Below are 21,354 nucleotides of genomic sequence, written 5' to 3'. Positions count from 1 at the left end.
ATAAAAATGCCTTTGTATGAAGGAAAAGTTTCTAATAATATTTATGTCTGTTTAGTCTCGGGAGATGGAAATCGCTGTTTACTGGAAGGACTACCGCTCGCTATGTGCCCTCAAATACCTGAAGCTTGAGGAGTTTCTCGACAACCAAAAACACAGGGTCCAACTGGAGCTGGAGCCGCAAGGCCTCCTGCTGGCTGAGGTACACAGAAATTGTTCTATTCAATTCACTTTGACCTCTGCTCTGTTTTGAAATATCCATCCTCTCCCTGTCACGCTTTATCAAAAAAATAATGCTAATACAGAGATTGAAAGAGAGAAATTGTTCAATTCAAAGGGAAAACCATGAAAACCAATAAAGCTGTGAACAGATGTCCATGCTATTGAAGTCCTAAAAATACATCCCAATTCCGTATTATGTGTTCACCTATCCCACTTCTGTAGCTGTCACCCACACCTGTGCCACAAACACTTTGATATTTGTTAAACAACAGACGGATGTGTTGGTGTGGTGTCATCTTTTCATGTTTGGTGAGGTTTGTTTGTGTGCGTTTTCCAGGTGACCTTCTTTAACCCTGTAATCGAGAGAGCGCCTCGCCTGCAGAGGCAAAGGAAGGTCTTTTCCAAACAGCAAGGTGCGCAATCAAGATGAGACTGAGATTGTAATCAGAGCCTGTGAAACAGTTTGATATGTTTTGGAAACTTTTAGGGGTTTATCTTGACCAAAAGCTCTTTGAGTTCAAAGGGAGGTCTTCTGTAGAAATTTGACATAGATCTCAACTCCGCCTTGTGGTCAAAAATATACATGCAGGTTTGGGCAAATTAGATCCTCATAAACTCTCTCCTAATGTTTATAGTTTTGAGTAAGGGTCTAGTTTTTGTAAATCTTGTTTTAATTGACTACACGTGCATGTATTCTTTCTTTTAGGCAAAGCATTTCTTCGAGCTCGTCAGATGAATGTAGATATTGGGACGTGGGTGAGGCTTTTGAGAAACGCTATTCCAACTGTCAACAACTCCGGCACCTACAGTCCGAACGCTCACAGCCTCACACTGAACAGCGGGTGAGACTCTCTAAATGTGCATTTAGAATCACCATAAGTGCAGCATTCAGCCTCAACAAGTGTTTGTGATAGCTATCTCTGTGAGATTTGGCTATCAATCATTTTCCTTGAGACTTTTCCTTTTGTTTCTGGGTAAAATACAACGCATGTGATGGTGTCATCTGCTCTCCATCATCTAATGATCCGATTTGTCCATTTGTCTGTGTGCAATCACCACATCGGTGTCTTTGTCCGTGTGAATTTTTCAGAGAGATCTCAGTGGAAAAGTTGAGTTTGGACAGCGACTCTCCCATTAGAGGCGATTACAAGAGAGAAGTGGATATACATACACCGGTGAGATAGACAAAGAATTCATTTAATTGTTAATATTTACAGTTAGGATTTATAACAGTATAAGCTTTTGTATGTTTTATGATATAAAGGACCTATATTACACAAAATTGACTCTTGTGATCTCTAAGCCATATTTGAATGTTGTTACCTCCTCAAAAACAAAGCTGTGTTGTGTTTTGTTTCATTCACGCATGTTTGAGTAGTCCTGGATTTTTAAGATGTCTGAATCGCCAGAACTCAAGTTTTCAGGTAGTTTTCAGGTTAACAACCACCTTTTACCTTGTTTATTTGAGTTGGGCTGAAATCATTCAAATGATACTACCGGTACTGAAGGTGTGTGGAGAAAACATGTAATATGTATTACAACATTACATCACAAGGTGAAACAGATTGTTTTCTGTTTGAGAAAAGAAGTCATACAGGATTTATGTGTTATACATGTATGTGTGAATGAAACAACTCAACTCCAGGTATGTTTGTGATGAGGAAAAACATTATAACATAGACCAGAAAATAGTGTAATATGGGCCCTGTAAAAATAAAATAAACTTACAAAAGATCAAACAAAAGTAATAATTGGTCCACTTGATAGTGATTATACCATTTCTTCTCACCGGCTTTGAAATATAAATGATATATAAATCCACACTGTTTGGTTCTCTTGTCGTTCTGCCACACTTCATATTTCCTCTGTGTGTTATCCTTGCCTGGCTCCCCCTTAGGACCGACTACCAGCCACCGAACCCATATCTCCCCCAGACCTCCCCCCAGAGAGCCCTGCCCACACCCCACCCATTAACAGGTATAACTTTCCTCAAAAAGACACTAGTATATTTGTAACATTGTCTGATAACTCTGAGCATATAACTACACACTCTGCCCATGCTTTTCCAGTAAGCAAAGAAGAGGTCCACTTTCCCTGCAGGATTTTAGATTGATAGCAGTGCTTGGAAGAGGACATTTTGGAAAGGTTTGGTCTTGCCCAGATTTCAGAAAATATTTTTTTCAGTTTCAGCACATATTGTCTTATGTTTCTCTCTCCAGGTGTTGTTATCAGAATATAAAAAGACAGGAACAATGTATGCTATCAAAGCACTAAAGAAAGGAGATATTATAGCTCGAGATGAAGTTGAAAGGTAAATATGGTTTTATATATATGCAATTTACAGATTGATTATCTTAACATCTACTAAAAATGTGTACTTATTTGTGATTATTTAACTCTTTCTTATATTTTTGCCTGTTCAGCTTGATGTGTGAGAAGCGCATTTTTGAGATCGTGAACCTGTCCCATCACCCATTCCTGGTCAATTTGTTCGCCTGTTTTCAGACTGCAGAGCATGTGTGTTTTGTCATGGAGTACACAGCAGGGGGTGACCTAATGATGCATATACATACAGACGTGTTCACAGAACCACGCTCTGTGTATGTGTCTGTGCAGTAATGCATAATCATTTAAATCCCTGCTTAATAAAACAGAGTTTATTCATTCTGTTCAATGTTACTTCAGGTTTTATGCAGCCTGCGTGGTTCTAGGACTTCAGTTTCTTCATGATCATAAGATTGTATACAGGTGAGTTTGTTTGGCAACAAATAACAATATGAAAAATTATTACAATTTACTACCTAACCCCTTCGTGCCTATTCCAGGGACCTTAAACTTGACAACCTTCTACTCGGCACGGATGGTTATGTAAAAATTGCGGACTTTGGCCTTTGTAAAGAAGGTACTTATCTAAGTTGGCTAACATTATAATAATTAGATAATGTATTACAAAAAAACAAGCACATTGATCAGACATGGATCTAATTTTACCCTTTTTTAGGGATGGGTTTTGGGGATAGGACAAGCACATTCTGTGGCACTCCAGAGTTTTTGGCCCCAGAGGTCCTCACAGACACGTCCTACACCAGAGCAGTGGACTGGTGGGGGCTGGGTGTCCTCATCTATGAAATGTTGGTGGGAGAGGTGAGACCTTCTATTCTAATGATGCTAAGTGCAAGGTCCAAGTGCAGTGTCAGACTTGGATTTAAAATGACTGATCTTCTAGTTTTAAAAAAATGCACATTGTAATGGTCCCCGTTATAATTTGTTCATTTAGTTTTTAACTTTCAGGATATTGCACTATTTTAATTGTTTATCATATGCTCATATAATTATTAACAAAAACCTCACATATTTCTAAAAAGTTGGGTACTACTGAATTTTCTCTTGCTATGCCTCTTTTAAGACTAAAGCTTTGCATGTTTAACAGGACCCAAGTTAATTAAAAGATAAGAACATGGGCACTTTTAACCTTGTCTATTGTTTGTGTACAGTCCCCATTTCCAGGAGATGATGAAGAGGAGGTGTTTGATAGCATTGTGAATGATGAAGTACGCTACCCACGCTTTCTCTCTACTGAGGCCATTGGCATCATGAGAAGAGTAAGAGTGCAGATGTCTTTTCTGTAATCATGACAGAAGATTATACATACATACATACTAGAGCCCGACCGATATATCAGTTGGCCGATATGGGCTCCTGGAGATATATCGGCTATCGGCCGATATGCTTGCTGATATGGGCCGATATTTCACGTGGGCATGTTATACCTCGTTATAAATCTTAGACTCTCTACATTATGTTCATTTAATTCAATTTACAGACAGATAAATGTCCTAATATGTGGCTCCACATCTGTATTCATCTACGAAGTCATTTGTCTGTGTGTGTGTCCCTACTGTGTCTGAACACACCCCCAGAGTCATGTCACTTCTGTTCTTGTTTACACCCGCAGCCGTGCGCAACACTGAGTTTATTTTCTTTTTATGGACAATCGGTTTGAGTCTGGATTAAAAGGACATTTATTAGTGCAGACTTGTGATGTGAGGAGGAGCCTGTGTGAGCGGTGAGTGTTGGAAATACATCGACTTTGAGGCTAGTTTAGGTTAGCGATTAGCTGCTGTAGCTCTGACACATAAACAGGCTGTTTTCTATTGGCCTATTGTAAAGTGACTGTATTGGCCGTATATTTGTTACTGGACCTGCATTGATATGTAAATGAGCTGTGAATAGATGTGTGAATGATCCACATTTATGCATATAATTAATTACCGCGGCGCGCAGCATTTACGGTTAAAGGCTAATAACGGTAGCTTACTTTAGTAGCTAGTAGTGATGCGTCGGTCACGAACGAAACGGCTCTTTGAAGCGAACGACGGGAGCCTGCTCCTTATTGGGAGCCGTGTTTTCTCTTATTCTCACTTTTTTCTCTTCACGTCACGTGCAGACTGGTGGTAGTTTGACAGCGGAAGCGGCTCAGAACGAAACTTTCAGAAATCTGCGTGTGCATAGGATAGAAAAAAACATGCATATTTGGCTGTAGTTCAGCATAAAATGAATAAACCAGGACTAATCTCGGGCTCGAGAGACTGAGAGAGATAGAGACCAAGTCCCGATACTCAGTCCTGGTTCAGTTCTGGTTTAGTCCTGTTTTACACATGGTTTAGATCTGTTTTAGTCCTAGTTTAGTCCTTTTTCAGTCCTGGTTTAGACCTCCTTTAGTCTTGCTACCCATCACTAGTAGCTAGAATGTGATCTACAGTCCGTAAATATGACACAAAGAGGCAGAAGAACAATAAATGTTGCTTAAATAAACCAAATTTAAAATCCACTAGAGCCAAACCTAAGTTTTTTTATACAATTCAAGATTTACAGTGAATTTTTACATCACTAAATATATCGGCAATTATATCGGCTACCGGCCGCTCCAACTCCCATCATATCGGTTTCATATCGGCCACAACAAAATCCATATCGGTCGGGCTCTAATACGTACTCATATATATACTTACTCACCAGTGTAATGTCACTTCAGCTGTTACGCAGGAACCCTGAGCGGCGACTCGGTTCTGGTGAGAAGGATGCAGAGGAGGTGAAGAAACAGCCTTTCTTCAGGGTGAGTACATAATAAGCAAATAATAATAATACATTTTATTTGAGGTGCCTTTCAAGACATTCAAGGTCAAGGATAATATTTCAAAATATAGAGAGAATATCTACAGTAAAATACATAATGTTAAAATGTTAAAAGATTACCTATTTGCAAAGCAGACTTGGAATAGGTTTGTCAAAATCTCACATGTCTGATATAAACAATGAAACTCACAAACTCTCACCAATTGGCAAAACACATTTAAAATGCTAGAACTAAAGGCAGGGCTAAACAAAATATGTAAGGTATATTACCTTGACCCCCAGTGGGGGGGGGGGGACCCATCTCAAGAGCTTGTGCTAGGTTGTATGTCAGATTACAGTTGCAGTTTCTTCATCAAAGTTAATATTCTTGTAGAGTATTGATAAAAATGGCCTACACCAGCATTCAATTCTACTCAATACTAACCAAGGCAAGGCAAGTTTATTTGTATACAAAATTATTCAAAGCTCTTTACAGAATGAGAAATACATTAAACTCACAATACAAACAAATACAAAACTTAAATACTCAAAATTAAATTAATCATCATAAAATTAACATTAAAAGAGAAGAGTGTAGAATATAAAAATCTTTCAGTCATACTTGCAGTCAGCCACTGCATTAACCATTAGATTACCATTAGAAATACATAATTTATATAATATTTACCACTTTTATTTCTAGAATATGGACTGGGAAGCTCTGCTCCAGAAAAAGGTGCCTCCTCCATTTATTCCTACAATTGGTGGCAAAGAAGATGTGAGTAACTTTGACGAAGAGTTCACGACAGAAGCTCCGACTCTGACTCCTCCACGGGAGCCGCGAGTCCTCTCCCGAAAAGACCAGGATAGTTTCAGAGACTTTGATTATGTCTCAGACCTCTGCTAATGCTACAGGACTTCAAGACCCTAAAGAATGTGTCAAGGCTTCAAGTGGAGCCGATATATCAACCCATCTGACTGTTTGTCTACGATTATTACACTGTGAATGAATGAAGACATATTGGCGTGTTTTGTTTATTCATGTCAGCAGGATTTTAAAAGACTCTGAACTTATTAAGATGTATGTATAAATGTTGCAATCAAGGTGTGATGAGTAGAACTACCATAGAAGACTGGTTTGTCTGTTCTTTGTACATGTCATTGCCTGAAGTTCATTGAAAACAGTAGCCTATAAAAACGTGTCATCTGTGCAGCTCTGAGAGGAGAGGTTTGCTGTATCTTTGTACTGTTACATGGGATGAAGGCTGATTAAAAGCCTCTCATACTGATGCCTTATATTTTTACGTGAAATTTTACCACTACAGAGGATTTGTTTTAATATGAACACATTTGAGCTAATAGTGGCTTTTCAGTAAAGGTTGTGAACTGACTTGGCAAGTTATGAGAGGATTACAGGGTAAAACCACTGTCCAGTTTATAGGAACTATTTGGAAGTGCAACAAAACAATTTAATAATGAATAGTTGATAATGGAAATAATGCATGTCTTTGGCTCAGACACAACTAAGCATTAAAGATATATGGCATGTTGGCAACTTTGTCTTGTTCATATCAGATGTTATGCAAGAAATAACCACAACTTAATTCACTTTTATTTGCTATGTGTGCACAATTTCCAATTGTATAATTAGCAGACATTTGAATGTACAATTATGGCATATCACTAGTGTTTTTTGTGGGTATTATAAGGTCACTGGAAGTCTGCCAAATATGTCACACATATAGAAGCCTATGACAGCTTTTACAAATATGCAATTTATTGTAGTTAGTGGAATAATTCAGAAGTCTCCTGTATCATCAATGCCCTGACCATTTATATATATTATGTTGTCTCAAAATCAAAATTCAAATACAGTGACCACCTGTCCCTTATCCCATTTATTTAGAATGTCCAACGTTTTATTGTTGGCAAGCAAATTGTACAAAGAGTGAGATTTACATTGCAATCAAACTCTTGGAGGTGTACTGGCTTCCACATTGGCACCTACTACTATTCCAATCTCTGTGTGAATTATTGATAACAACTGAAAATTAAATAGTGTTTTTTGTTACAAGCTTACACTTAAAAGCCTTCCATATCCTACCACCAGATTGAACAACTTTTCCGGGAACTTTCTTTTACAAGTTGACAACCCTAGGTTGAAATCAAACACTGGGCCCATTTCATTTTTCTTTCCTTCTTGAATCCTTTCTTTGTTTCTGCAGGAAATGGGTGAGGAAGTTCCATCCACAGAGGAGACACACAAATTGAGGGTGAATAGGACAGTCTTTCCTCAGGCGATAGTTCTGACCAAAATTACCCTATGAGGGCCATACTATACTATAAGGATTATTGTTGATTATTATTATTTCAGGACTTTTAAATTAAAGTCACACCAGTGTCTTTATTTTAAGATAAGTGTATTTTAACATTTTTTAATAGTTTTAATGTCAAATTAAGGATGTCAAACATGCTATGCAGCTGTTGCGACAATATAAATTTCTTACTGTGAAACAAATACAGTTATATAATTGCACCTGATGTCTGCCTCCTGAATCCTCACTCAGGTTTCCTCTGTGGTTTCCTTCCCTTGCCTCCTCTGAGCTTTGGAAACTCAACTTACAATTCAACTTTATTTCCAGAGCACTTTAAAAACAGCATAGTCGACTCAAGTGCTGTACACGAAACACTTGAATAGTGACAAATACAGTGACAGGTACAATACAATACAGGTAAAAAGTCAACCCTCAAACTGTGTCAAGGAGAAAAAGTGAGTTTTTAGAAGGGACTTAAAAACAGACAGTGAGTCAGTCAGCCTGATCAGCAGAGGAAGCCGATTTCACAGCCTTGGAGCAGTCACTACAAATGCCCGGGCTCCTCTCTTGTTTTCTCCTGGTCTTTGGGACATAGAGGAGAGCCTGATTTGCTGACCTGGGAGGATGAGCAGGTCAAACAGAAAAACACTTAATCTGACAATCTTAATCTGAATGACATGTGGAAATGAAGGTCTGAAGAGAGGAATAGAGGAATGAGAAATGTACATGAAATCGTGAGGTATGTCCCGGTGCGCGCAGCTGCTGGGGCCCGTCTGCAGCCCAGTCAGTACCGGCCGCGGCCACATGGGGGAGTCGAGAGCCGCTCCAGGCTGCTCAATTTTTCAAGATGTCGTCGCTGGAACAGAGGCTTTCGCGAATCGAGGAGAAACTAAAACAAGAAAATGAAGAGGCTCGACGTAGGATTGACATTAACATCGACATGAGTCCACAGCGGTCACGTCCCAGGCCAAGTGAGTGCCCCCGGAGGTTTAATCCGGATTCTGTATGCGACAAAATAAGAGAGCAAATACGGAGAGGCGGAGGGAGGTGTTATCCTGCTCTAAGCTACATGCTAACAGGCTAGCTAGATAAACAAACATCAACCACTTCATCCGAAAGCATTCACAAGTATTTTGTTATTAATGCATAGCTGGTGATGGTTTATCCTTGGCATATTATTAAAACTAAATCGCTGTCATTTCACATTTTGTTTCTGCATTTCTGTGATTGTTTTGGATCAGTGCTGTCAAACAAGCTAAGCTAAGAAACTAGCAATTTATGATAGTCAAGCACAGGCCTATCGTGAACATTTTCTGCGGGTCTAAGGACATTTTTAATAGGATTGACAGCATAAAATATACTCAGATTAGACACATTTCATGACAAGCTTTGGATCAACAGTGCTTTAAAATTGCTGGACACCTTGGCTTACTTTGATTTCTTGATTTTCACGAGGGCGTTTAATAACATTGTTTTAATACAGAATTAAGATTGAGTTGGTGCTTAGCAATTGACAGCCACAACATAGCACCATATTTTACAATGCTTTATGTTAAAAAAACAAAAAAAAACAAACAATAAAACAAATAAAAATCAAATTACAAGACATAGGCTACTCAATGGTGTTGAAACTGGCTGGGCCTTATGGAGGTAGATGTTTTTGCGAGTTCAGATGGGATACCATAATACTTAGAAAGTACTAGTTTGATATTATTAATTTAAGCAGTTCTTAAGACCTCCAGGAATAAGATGTAATCACGAAATTGACTCAAAACAGCTGTAAATCCAATTGTTTTGAGTCAGTTTCATGATACTACTAGTACTAGCAATGTGTTCATTTACACTTGATGATTGCCTTGTTTCTGTGAAGTAATGAATATATTCTTGTTTCTCTTAAAATTTGTCAGGGGTTGTCAAAGCGAGTAATGGTAAGAATGGCGATCTTCCAAAACTTGACAGTGAAAAAGAACATGCTCTTTTGTATTTTTTATCATGATGGTGTGTGCCTGAGGATGTGTGCCTGTCTCTCAGCCATAGTGCAGTAATGTATGTGTGTGTATATATTTTCTTTCCTGTGTCCAGTCATCGTGATCCAGCTCAGTCCTGCTCCAGCCCCTTCCCAACGCGCAGGTATCATTCAGTCATCGCTCTCTCTGCCACTGCACCACCTTATCACCTCCCAGCTCTCACTCATCCGCTGTCTTTAACTTAACCCGTTATAGTATGCTGTTCTGTAATTAACTTTTTAAACAGGGTAGTAAATGTTCATTTATCTAACTCTGGTAAGACAAGTTTAAGATGTACTTTTTTCCATTCCTATAAGATGTGACTGTTTCTTGGTCTCATCTTCTAGCCTTCATCTTTTTAGCCATTGCACCTCAGCTCAAATCACATATTTTTCACATATTTTCCATTCTCCTTTCCCCTTCAGTCTGTGTGTCTGTGGCAGTGGCAGGCAGTGTTGTGTGTTTATATAGACAACACGAGCGTGTGCTGACTTGTGGAAGAAAATTAACCTTAGTTTTGCTGGAGGCCAAGAACCACAGTGCATGTGGCTTAAATGCACGGCACATTGTTTTGGTTGTGTTTTGTTTGACTCTGTCTCTAATTAAGCTTCCTCTGGTCAATCTACAGGAAATCACACGTCTCTCTCTTTACTTTGACTGGCATCCCCAGATTCTGTGTCTGATCACTGATCTGACTTTGAGCTCATATACTATGGTCTAATTCTCCTGTTACTGTTACAACTAATGTTGAAGTCCAATGTATCTTTTTGCATCCCTCACACGGCAGCAGTGTGAGAGCAGGAGTCAGTGTCTGCTAATATGTCTTTTTTATTTTTCTTTATTCTTGCATTGTCTTGCCATCTGTGCTGTTCTGTGTCTGCCTGGAGGGGACAGTTATGGAGATGCAACCTTTACCAAAGACTTCTCCTGAAAACTAACGTTTCTCTTTCTAACTGAAGTCCCTTTGCAGGCCTGTCTATGTGGGTGACTCACGGAGCCACACACCTGATGGCATGTTCATTATGCCTCCATTTGTCAGAATGTTTTCCAAGTAGATATCTCAATGATCTGGGACAAGGTGTTATTTGTCTTCAAGACTGACTGTGAAAATGTTTAACTAACACAAGGTGACATTAATATTCAGTACTAAACTATCGTAAATTGTTTTCTGCATGTGGCATGTTTGTTTGGATGCATTACATATGTAATATTAGAATTTACACAGCATATTTACTGTTTACAACTTGACTTTACATTAGTTAATAAAACATATCTTGCCATAAATATTCCTGACCATGCCTGTCTAACATAGATTCAGCCTTTTGTAAACACAGGTCAAAATGTTGAATGTGAAAGAGGGAAGGTCACTGGCATAAACAGTGTGAGTTAAAGATAGCTCATGATACATGACTTCATCACTGCTCAAATAAAGAAAAACATGGCCCAGTGTCAGACATGGTCCCACTTTTATTAGGTCGAGAGCTTTTAAAATAATGATAAATCCAAGTTGTTAAACAGTTCTTTCCCGATAAAATCAAATTGTTGATATCAACAAAGAGCACATCCCTCCCCGTTCTGCCTGGCTTAGCCTGAGAACAATTCTGCCTCTGCTCTGAGATAACAGGTCTGTTTATTTAATATCTGGTTGTGACTTAAGCAAAAATTAAACAAAACAGTACCATTGATGGGGAAATAACACTTATTTATTGGTATATGAGAGTAGTTATACGAGAAGAAACTGGTCTCACCAAAAGCCTCCCATTCGAAACACACCATAGAGCCCTTGTTTTATTTTTTAAAAAGCACTCCCATTGGGATATTCGAAGCTCTGTTTGAAAGTGTTTTATAGTCATTCAACTGCACAAAATGGCAAATTAAACCTACGATTTAATGCGGCTACCATGCTTTAATATAACTAATGTCACACATGTGTCCTTCAGCGCTTCCACTGCCGCTGGCCAATGATGGAGGCAGCCGCTCATCTTCATCAGAGAGTTCACCCCAGCACCACCATTACCCCAGCCGCAGACACCGCCTCACCCTGCCCACGCCCCCCTATGGACAACAGAAGAGCCTAGAGAAGTATGGACACGAGCTACACAAGCTAGTATCAAGAATATTTTCTGTGGGACATTTTTAACAGAATTGACAGCATAAAAAATACTCAGACACATTTCATGTCAACGTTTGAGTCAAGAGTGCTTATAACTTGCTAGACAACTTGCCTTACTGTGATTTCTTGATTTCCACTAGGGCTTTTAATAACAATGAGTTTGTAGGATTAAGATTGAGTTGGTGTTTGGCAATGTATTCAAACAAAATGAATAAATATAGTAGGGCTGCAAGGCTAAATTGTTTTAATCTAAATTTCATATTATATGGGCATTGGGCCTATTTGTTATTCCACAATATTTAGTTAATATATGCATTTGTCATCAACAAAATATTACATGTTCTTTTAATTTAGTTTATGTATTTTTCAGCCGGAGCTAAGACAACATCTTTTTTTAACATATTTTTTTAAGTGACCTTAAGGTGTAATTTTACTTCGCAAATTTAATGATACTTTTGCTTTTTGCTTTTACAGTGCAGAAATTGACCAGAAATTACAGGAGATCATGAAACAAACAGGTTATCTGAAGATTGATGGTCAGGTAAGTTTGGTTTTGTTAACATTATTATAGTACTAATTAATATGCTCAATTTGACAGCAAAATCAGAATTTGAGACAGTTTGAGACTTGAAAGAGCATTGTGTAACTTTTCTGGTGGAGTCAGTCAAATTCTTTTCTTAATGGAGTTATTGCTTTATCTAGAATGTTTTAAGGTATGGCATTAAACAGCTCTATTCTTACATATATTCAATTACAAGTTTTTTTTTTAATAGCTCAAAATACCTAGATATAAAATAGATATTCTGACTGTGAGCGGAGTTGCCTCTCCACAGATCTGACCTGTAACTTGGTGTGGTTTGGTCTCCTTGAGGATAGAAAGGTTTAATACCATATTGTAAAACATTCCAGACAAAGCAATAACATCTCCATGGAGAAAAGCAGTTGATGGCCCCTCTACCAGAAAAGTAACACAATGCACATTTAATAATAGTTGAAAAAAAAGTACATCTGAGTGTTACTTGGACATACATTGGCTTTGACTGGCAGAGTGGTTGGCATACATTGTGCCTCAGGAGTCCTCTTCAATATTGGTCTGAGTTTTGTGTGTATTTTTGCCCACAGCGGTATCCAGCCGAGGTAACAGATTTGATCAGTGAGGGGGAGATCGGAAGTGGGACCTGCGGACAGGTTTTCAAAGTGCGCTTTAAGAAGACTGACCATGTTATTGCTGTCAAGGTATGTGAATGCTGCTTCATGACATCACAAGGTGGAGCAGAGCATTTTGACACGTGCACATGCTGAAACATACTTTCAATTCATAAACCAGGAAATCCAATTTTAAAGCAATTGTGTCTTCACCAATTAATAATAGTTTAAAAAATTATTATAAATTTTTTTTTAACTCTATGCTCAAATGAGATATTTTGGAATAAACCTGTTTTACTTTACTCTGCTGCAGCAAATGCGTCGAACAGGAAATAAAGATGAAAACAAGCGGATTCTTATGGACCTGGATGTTGTGCTCAAGAGTCATGACTGCCCCTACATTATTCAGTGCTATGGTGCTATAGTTACTAATGTGAGCTTTTTAAAATATATATTAATTCAGTTAGTACAGTTAGATTTCTCTGGACTTACTGGATCAATGTTTCTATTCAGACTGATGTATTTATTGCCATGGAGTTAATGGGAACATGTGCAGAGAAGTTAAAGAAGAGAATCCAAGGCCCCATCCCAGAGCCAATCCTAGGAAAAATGACTGTAGCTGTAAGTAATTCCTATAGATTTGACCTCAAACTTGATTATTAAATGCTTATTTTTTTATCCTTCTTGTTTGTCATTATCAGATAGTAAAGGCGCTGCTGTACCTGAAAGAGAAACACGGTGTTATACACAGAGACGTCAAACCCTCCAACATCCTTTTAGATGCTAAGGGTCAGATCAAACTGTGCGATTTCGGCATCAGTGGGCGACTGGTCGACTCCAAGGCAAAGACACGCAGTGCAGGCTGTGCTGCGTACATGGCAGTGAGTGCTCATCTTCACTAATCAGTCTGTATTTTAAAAAGAACACAAAGTGCAACTATAGAATTTGCATATATTCTGTGAGTAGTTTATAACCTGCTTTTTTGTTTTTCAGCCTGAGAATAGATCCCCCAGATCCTACCAAACCGGACTATGACATCCGCGCGGACGTGTGGAGTCTTGGCATCTCTCTGGTAAGTCCAATGACACTGATGCATTATTCAGGGAGGTCACTGTAACTGTGCCTGAATGTATTTTTGTGGACTGGTTAAAGGTGGAGCTGGCCACAGGACAGTTTCCATATAAAAATTGCAAGACAGATTTTGAGGTTCTGACCAAAGTGCTACAGGAAGATCCTCCACTACTGCCTCTCAGTATGGGCTTTTCTCTGGACTTCCAGTCCTTTGTTAAAGACTGGTGAGTGTGGGCATAAAATTAGTATTGTAATGGTGAATTATTTGACGCACAGCTGACGTAATTTCTTCTCTGACTTGTAGTCTCACAAAGGATCACAGAAAAAGGCCAAAATACCACCCACTACTTGTAAGTTTCTATATTTCTATTGTAAATCCATAACACTTGATAAAACAGTGTCTCAGACTGTGCTGTGTTCTCAGGAGCATAGTTTCATCCGTCGTTACGAAGTGCTCGATGTGGACGTTGCCGGTTGGTTCCAGTCGGTTATGGAGCGCACAGAGTCTCCGCGCAGCAGTCAGTGTTACAGCCACCAGCACCAGCTCCATTCACTCTTCAGCAGGTAGCCTGACCCTGCATTAGCCTAGCCACGTGCTAGTCTACCCCAGCTTTAGCTTTGCCAAGTGAGACATGGCTCAGTTTGTTTTAGTCTAGCATAAAGAGCGAAGCCTGACGTGACACTCACAACCATCTGCCCAGCGGAAGAGCCACTGAGGAGCAGCACCAAGCCCAAGGAGAAGGACTGGTGATGAGGGTTTGAAATCTGGACAGGCAGACAGGGCGCAGGGGGATAAAGTTTAACAGGGCTGCACCCACTTGCTGTATATTTTATTTCCTACCGTTTTATTAACCGCCGCTGGTTTGGTCAACAGCGTAGTCACTACACACTGGAACATTTTCTGCTACATTAGCAATATGGATCACTTCTGTACATAATCATAAGACACAACTTGATTGTGTAATTATTTAAACCAGGTTTCTCTGTGTTCACACTTTCTCAGGCTGTATCTGTATTCATTTGTCTGTAGTACTTTTTCTTATAGGGATAATATTTTTATACTAGGTAACAATTGACTTACATTACACTACAATCAAATTATGTTGCTATTAAGGTAATTTTCTCATTAGCCATTATAGAGTACACATTTTTATTTAATTTGTGATTGTTCTAATTATTGATGTAGAGCTGATGTTCTTATGAGGTGAGTTATTGAGAAATAGTGCAGTAGATTTACTCCTATGAGAACAGCTGATAAGGAGAGTAAGAAAGTTAGATGAGAAGATGACGAGGTGTGGTGCTCAGGTGATTGTGGTGAGCCAGGTTTGGTGGAATTGTTGCAGGGTACATTTGGAGCATTGCTTTACTTTACTATCTGCCTACCTCTTTGACCACCTCTTGTTTGGTTTTAGGTGTCAATGCTTCCACTGTGTTACAGACCAAAAGTTTAGTGTCATTTGTAAGTGGTGATCAATGTATTTAGCACTCCTTTAAATACAGAAGTGTAGTGCTAGTTTATTGTATGCATTCAGTGATTCAGTGTAAAGATATAGTCTATCTCACACTTTGGATTTTGAATTTAAACCTGTAACAAGTCCCTGCTATAGTCTGGAATAGAGGTCCCACTCCAAGGCACTCACCAAATTAAATTTAAGACTGAAGAGAGGGTAGAAGAAGAACTATGAAGTAAAGTGTAGGGGACAGAGGCATGTTGAAGAGAAGGAAAGGAGGACTCTGAGTCAGGAGTTTGTGTGTTCAAGTGTTTGAACTGAGGAAGTGGCAAGTAAGAAGACTGTTAAAGGAAAGTCGAGAGCAGACGGACAACAGAAAGGCTTCATTTATGAACAAATGTAGGTGTCAAGAACTATTGTAAAACACCTTTACTGTGGCACACACATATATAGTAGTTAAAATTAGTTAGCGATAGCTTTTGGGCTCTTTGTTGTTTTGTTTGGTTATTTATTTGCAATGTTGCTGCTTTTTGCTTTAGGCACTGCTGTCACCTGTTTTTTTCCAAAGTACAAATATTTTTATTTTATACCAAAAACGTGAAATAATGCAATGTCTGCATGTGTTACCAAATAAGAGCATGTTTGAGAAGAGCGAAGGCAAATGTAATAAGAGAGGGTGCAGAGAGAATGAGTACTACTAACACATAGAGCAGTTACCTGTATTATATATTGTACTGTACACAGTACTGCATCTAGTATCTAACACGCTAAGGGGTGTCTGTCTGTCCAGATGTTTTTGTCATAGCTCCTCTTTTCTGTTCATCTTCCCTCACTATCACCAGGGTTACACCAAAGGTGTTGATCAAAACTACAAATGAGTGTTGTAAGAACTGTTGTTAACATTATATTGATTATCCTTATCATTGCTAAAAGACTTGGAGCTAGGAGCAGAGGTGTCACACTGCCTGTATATGTGTGTAATACTGTACAGAGGGAGACTGGTACACTACCAACACAACACACGCAGAGTATCAATACTATTCAAAACAGCTGTTAGTCTGTTTGGATAAGTAATTTTAAGAACAGTTCATGTTATAGTAGTAATTGGTTGTCCTATACTATTTGCTTACACTAAATGTAAATACATTCTATTTTAAATTGCATATTGGGTAATTATCCCATTTATGTAAAATCTGTGTACACTAAGAGATAAATAACATAAGCTGTGCAGGAGCCTCGCTTCATAACAGTTGTACATAATGGAGCCAAGACATAAGCATTGCAATGTGTCCAATAGGGGCTTATCCAGCTGCACTATGGGATGTGTAGTTAAAGCCAGTCTCCCACTGTAAAACTCTGTATTAAGCTGTTGTATAAAAGTAAACACACACGCATACACAGTCCTGCTCTTTTGTTTCTGAGCACCTCTGTGTTCAGCTCATCAATGACACATAACTAATGTATAAAGTCATCCCACTGTACATAGGGATGCTACTGCCAACAGTGGCTTTATCTGTATATTCGCTTCCACAGCAACTATAAAAGTACTTGAGCTAGTGTTGCTGTGCCGCGCCTTGCCACCAGGGAGCAGTGTGTGCGTGTGTAACATAGCCCCATTTGTAAGTTAACCAAATATCATTTTTCACTATGCAGGCATTCAAACCACGTCCGCTTGCTTTGATGGGGATTAAATGTGTTTGTAAACCCAACTCATGTAAGGTTAGCTGCAGTGACATTGTTTTATTATTTTAAGCCCCTCCATGTGAAGACCATCTGTCTGAGGGAAACTGAGGGAAAGAGTTTTGTGTTTTTTTTGTTTTTTTTTTAAAACAAGCTGACAAATAATTTAGGGATGACTTATATTCAGCTCAGTACAGACAACGTAAAAACTTATTATTCATAATTGAAAGATGCAAGTGTTCAACCACAAAACTAGAATATTCAAAATAAATGGTTTGTTTAAACTCAAACCACAACTTAAATCATTTGAGCTTTTACCGAGCATTTGGAAATACACTTAATTTCATGTTTGTAGTCCTCTTGAACCAAAAACAGGGACACAGAGGACCTGCTTAGCTTTGATTTTATGGGGATAAACTGACAAATGCTGTAAAGTACCGTACATCAAATGCATGTTATTTTCACCACTGTAACTGCCATCGTTTTTTTTTTGTACTCCTTTTTTCCGTTTGATTTTGCAAAGCAACAGTTGATATAAGGCGGGGATGCACAAATGTTTATTTATGATTTTTACACATGTAGTTTGTTTGAATTTATGCCTTTTTTTTTTTGCAATATACTTTCCCCTGTTGGAGCCATCGCTAGGTGTCACAGAGGAGCTGTATCTTCACTTTTGTTAGGGACAGTGTTCATTTATGTCAAACCGTTAGCTGTGCAGGTGTGAACAGAGTGTGTGAACTTTATGGTCTACCAAAAGTCTTTATCAATGGTGATTATTAATAGCTTTTATTTTGCTGTTTTTTTATTATACAAGTAATTATTGCTATGTTTTATTACCTTTATATGATATTGTTTTTATTTTATTCAGGGCAAAGTTGACACCAAATTGAACAAAGAGCTGGAGGCTGATCCCAATGTATGAGAAAAGGTGAATTGACATGTTAAAGGTGCACTGCGAAACATTTCTTGTGGAAGGTCCGCCACCTGCTTGTCTCCATGGAAATGTAATTGCTTTGTCTAGAATGTTCCACAGTATAGAATAAATCTATCAGCAGGTTACAGCACTACACGACATTACAGTTCAGATCTGGGGAGCGTTGCCCCTATTCACTAAAGGAATTATGTATTTTTGAGCAGTTGATTCACTGTAATGAGTAAATGCTAGATGGAAATGTTTAAAGTCGCACCATGGAACATTAACATCAACAACATGGAAACCAATAACATCTCTAAGGACCCTAGACCAGAACATTTTCACAGTGCACCTTTAATTTAAGTCTGTAACCTTTGAACTGCCACAGGAGGAGAGCCTTGAGTCTGAACTGAAAGTCATAGTATTTTAATTGTTGCTTTATATATTTTTTGATCAGATAATAATGATCGGTTTATTTTACCCTCGTTTCGGGTCATAAATTGCGTGCTGTTATTTTATCCCTTTTATTATTACAATTTTATTTTAATATTTTTTTGTATTCTTTTCGGTTGGTCCGTTGCTGTAGTAATGAGCTGATACCAGAGTGTTTTTTTCCCTTAATGCTGAGATTGTTTTGACTGATGTTGCACTTGCGATGGGTGTCTATTTTTATTATTTTTTCTTGAAGCTAAAGGACAATATTATTTGATTTTCTTTCTGTGCGTCGCGATCACTATTTTGTATTAATCGTAGATCTGTGACACAGAGCAAGATTGATTCAACAGTGTATTTTTTTCACTGGTATTTATTTATTGTTTGTTTGTATGTACGTACGTTATTTTTGGTTTTGTTTTCTGGTGTCTATTTCTTGTATTGTGAGGGCGAACAGGACTCAACAGTTTCTAAACATAAACCATTATCACACTACTTGAGTCCTGCAGATTGACATGTTCGGCAAAATATTCATGGCATGTATTTGAATTGTTTTAGATCAGCCAGTATGAGGAATGCACAATATAGCAATAGGCTTGATATGAAATACTCAGTTATATTTATTGACCAATTTAATTATGATAATTTAATCATTCTGGCATACTTAAAGGTACATTGTGTACCTTTCTGGAGCGGATCCACAACTTGTTTATCTCCATGGAGGTGTTAAAATACTGTAGACAATTTAAACCAAAGCATTAATTATTAAACAGGGTTCCCACAGTCATGGATATCCTGGAAAAGTCATGGAAATTGAGTATCTCTTTCACGCAACTACAGACTTCTGTTAAGTTATCGTTAGGCTATTATGATTCTTTCCAAACATATGCTCCTTTTGTTTAAAAGAGAACAATAAATGCACTGACAGAATTTTGACTGTTAAAAAAACTATAATACCAAACCATAACGTGAGTGGAAAGAGTAAATTTTTCAGATTTAGCCCTAAAAAAAAGGTATTCTAAATTCTACACATGTATAGTGCCGTAAAGTCATGGAAAATTCACTTCAGGTTTTGGAAAAGTTTTGAAATTTTGTCAGTGAAAAAGAGTGGGAACCCTAATTAAACCACTCTGTCTTGCATTTATTAAAATACAGGTCTTAGTTATTGCTCAGATATCTAGAATGGGGTCGCCTCTCTGCAAACCTAACCTGTAATTTGGTTTGCAAGTCTCCATGGAGATTCTTAAGTTTTATGTCTCTCCATGGAGACAAGCAGATGAATATGTTACACAGTGCACCTTTTTAATGGAGTTCAAGCAACATATTTACTTAACATGAGTAGAATGATAAAAGACCTAACCGAGACAAAATGTGTGTGTAGGTGTTATATTGTGCAGCTCTTGCTTTACTGTGCCACAACTGTAAATTTAATACTATATTTGATAGTTACTCGAGTACATATTGGGGTATTTATAACAGTACAATGTGGCCCTCTTTAATAATATGTGATAGTTGAATATTATTGACAGTGGCTTGGGTTATGACTGCATGGTGTGCTTTGCAGTGTGGAGGATTCAGCAGGTGCTGTCTCAGTTTCAAAGCTTGTTAAATGTACGACACCACTGATATATTGTCTTGTATCAATTGACACAGCTTTACCGCCCTTTTTATTTGTTGTTTTTTGACTGTTATTTTATTACCCCGGCCTCAACCCTAGTCTCATTTCAAACTGAATAAATGCCATTATATTGTGAATACCTCAGGATTTTTGGAGATAAAAACAATAAAACACCTAAAAATCAAATAAATAAACATAAAAACCTAAATCGTGTGTGCTTGTTGTGAAATTATTCTCTTATCTTCAGAAAAGATGAATTAAGGAACCACTGACTTATTCACACTTACTGCATCGAATGAGTCATCAACACCTCTTCTGTGGATGACTTGAAGTGCACAGACAAAATGTATGTGTCAGTAAAGGGCTGCCATAAAATATTTGATTGTGTTGGCTGCTACTTTGGCCTGGTCTCTTGAAAAAGATTCTGAATCTCAGTGGGACCTCCTGGTTAAATAATGGTAAAATAAAATAAAAAAATAAATAAAAATATGTTTGCTTCATACACACATTTGATACACTTAAAGGTCCTATATAAGCTTAAATGACTCTTCTGAGCTTTAACCCATGTTAAGTTGTTACTTACTCAAAAACACACCTGGAGTTGTGTTTTGTTTCAGTTTTGTGTTAGAGTAATAATTTTTGTATTAGTCTGTCTATCTTCAGTGCTCAAAATGCCCTGTTCCAGCTTGTGATGTCATGTAGCAATAGTATTCAAGTTCACAGCTACCTTATACCTTCTAGTGAAGGTGTATGGAGTTTAAAAACAGAGGAGCACATTCTGAATTACCAGAAATGAACTAGAACCTACCTAAATATGCAGAAATTGTGAGTTAAACTTGTGGATGAAACAAAACATAACTGTAGATATGTTTTTGATGTGGAAACAACATTATAGACCAGAAAATACCATAAAATAGGCCCATCTATCAGCATCTATCATTTATTCAATCACGCACATTTTTATTGCTCTTGGGGAATGTCCCAACCAGGCAAAACATTTCCATGGTGACTAAAACATAGTGGCCCCTGCTGTGCCTGTGCCCACATCCTTTCTCTCCTCTTCAGTGAAATGGCATGACTTGACATGACTGCATGTTCTCTGCATTTGAAGCTTACACAACACCACCTTGCTAACTTCCGGAGTCAAATGAACAGTTCATGTTCTTTAAAGGTGGAGTATGTAACTTTTCGGGTGTGGGTCTGCTTCCTACATGACTATATGGAGAAATCCATTCTTTGCTTGGAAGGTTACTCGCTATGACATTTAAAGGTCCT

General features: G+C 38.1%; 2 protein-coding genes across 3 annotated transcripts in view; both read left to right on the top strand.

The window, feature by feature from the left end:
• Positions 1–6,889, top strand: part of pkn1a (protein kinase N1a) — a 35,074-nt gene extending 28,185 nt beyond the window's left edge. Inside the window, exons 10-23 of the mRNA XM_020931339.2 lie at positions 56–199; positions 557–632; positions 926–1,061; positions 1,310–1,394; positions 2,117–2,196; positions 2,289–2,364; positions 2,439–2,530; positions 2,643–2,819; positions 2,905–2,967; positions 3,045–3,121; positions 3,221–3,363; positions 3,714–3,821; positions 5,255–5,335; positions 6,038–6,889. Coding sequence (XP_020786998.2) covers positions 56–199; positions 557–632; positions 926–1,061; positions 1,310–1,394; positions 2,117–2,196; positions 2,289–2,364; positions 2,439–2,530; positions 2,643–2,819; positions 2,905–2,967; positions 3,045–3,121; positions 3,221–3,363; positions 3,714–3,821; positions 5,255–5,335; positions 6,038–6,241 — 1,542 coding nt within the window. The 3' untranslated portion in view covers positions 6,242–6,889. The remainder of the gene's footprint in view (positions 1–55; positions 200–556; positions 633–925; positions 1,062–1,309; positions 1,395–2,116; positions 2,197–2,288; positions 2,365–2,438; positions 2,531–2,642; positions 2,820–2,904; positions 2,968–3,044; positions 3,122–3,220; positions 3,364–3,713; positions 3,822–5,254; positions 5,336–6,037) is intronic.
• A 1,589-nt stretch (positions 6,890–8,478) lies between these two features.
• On the top strand, positions 8,479–20,287 carry map2k7 (mitogen-activated protein kinase kinase 7). Of its 2 annotated transcripts, XM_055157962.1 has the most exons (12): positions 8,479–8,620; positions 9,732–9,779; positions 11,596–11,737; positions 12,243–12,309; positions 12,891–13,004; positions 13,228–13,347; positions 13,428–13,535; positions 13,616–13,800; positions 13,911–13,986; positions 14,067–14,209; positions 14,290–14,335; positions 14,410–20,287. In XM_055157962.1, the coding sequence occupies exons 1-12, from the start codon at positions 8,497–8,499 to the stop codon at positions 14,551–14,553; spliced, it is 1,317 nt and encodes a 438-aa protein (XP_055013937.1). In that variant the 5' UTR covers positions 8,479–8,496; the 3' UTR covers positions 14,554–20,287. The 2 variants fall into 2 exon arrangements, with proteins under 2 accessions (XP_055013937.1, XP_055013938.1); XM_055157963.1 differs by lacking the exon at positions 9,732–9,779.
• The last annotated feature ends 1,067 nt before the right edge of the window (positions 20,288–21,354 follow it).

The sequence above is a fragment of the Boleophthalmus pectinirostris genome, unplaced genomic scaffold (assembly GCF_026225935.1).
Source record: "Boleophthalmus pectinirostris isolate CB_2022bp ecotype Guang Dong unplaced genomic scaffold, ASM2622593v1 HiC_scaffold_22, whole genome shotgun sequence".
NCBI lineage: Eukaryota > Metazoa > Chordata > Actinopteri > Gobiiformes > Gobiidae > Boleophthalmus > Boleophthalmus pectinirostris.
The sequence above is the reverse complement of the archived record's forward strand: the minus strand, read 5'-3'. Positions and strand labels throughout refer to the sequence as shown.

What these genes read in the sequence shown, in the direction of transcription:
- map2k7 (XM_055157962.1), top strand. Translation starts at nt 8,497, where the DNA reads ATGTCGTCGCTGGAACAGAGGCTTTCGCGAATCGAGGAGAAACTAAAA. An exon ending in GCGGTCACGTCCCAGGCCAA is followed by an intron (nt 8,621 to 9,731) that starts GTGAGTGCCCCC and finishes TCCTGTGTCCAG; the next exon opens with TCATCGTGATCCAGCTCAGT. An exon ending in ATGGTGCTATAGTTACTAAT is followed by an intron (nt 13,348 to 13,427) that starts GTGAGCTTTTTA and finishes GTTTCTATTCAG; the next exon opens with ACTGATGTATTTATTGCCAT.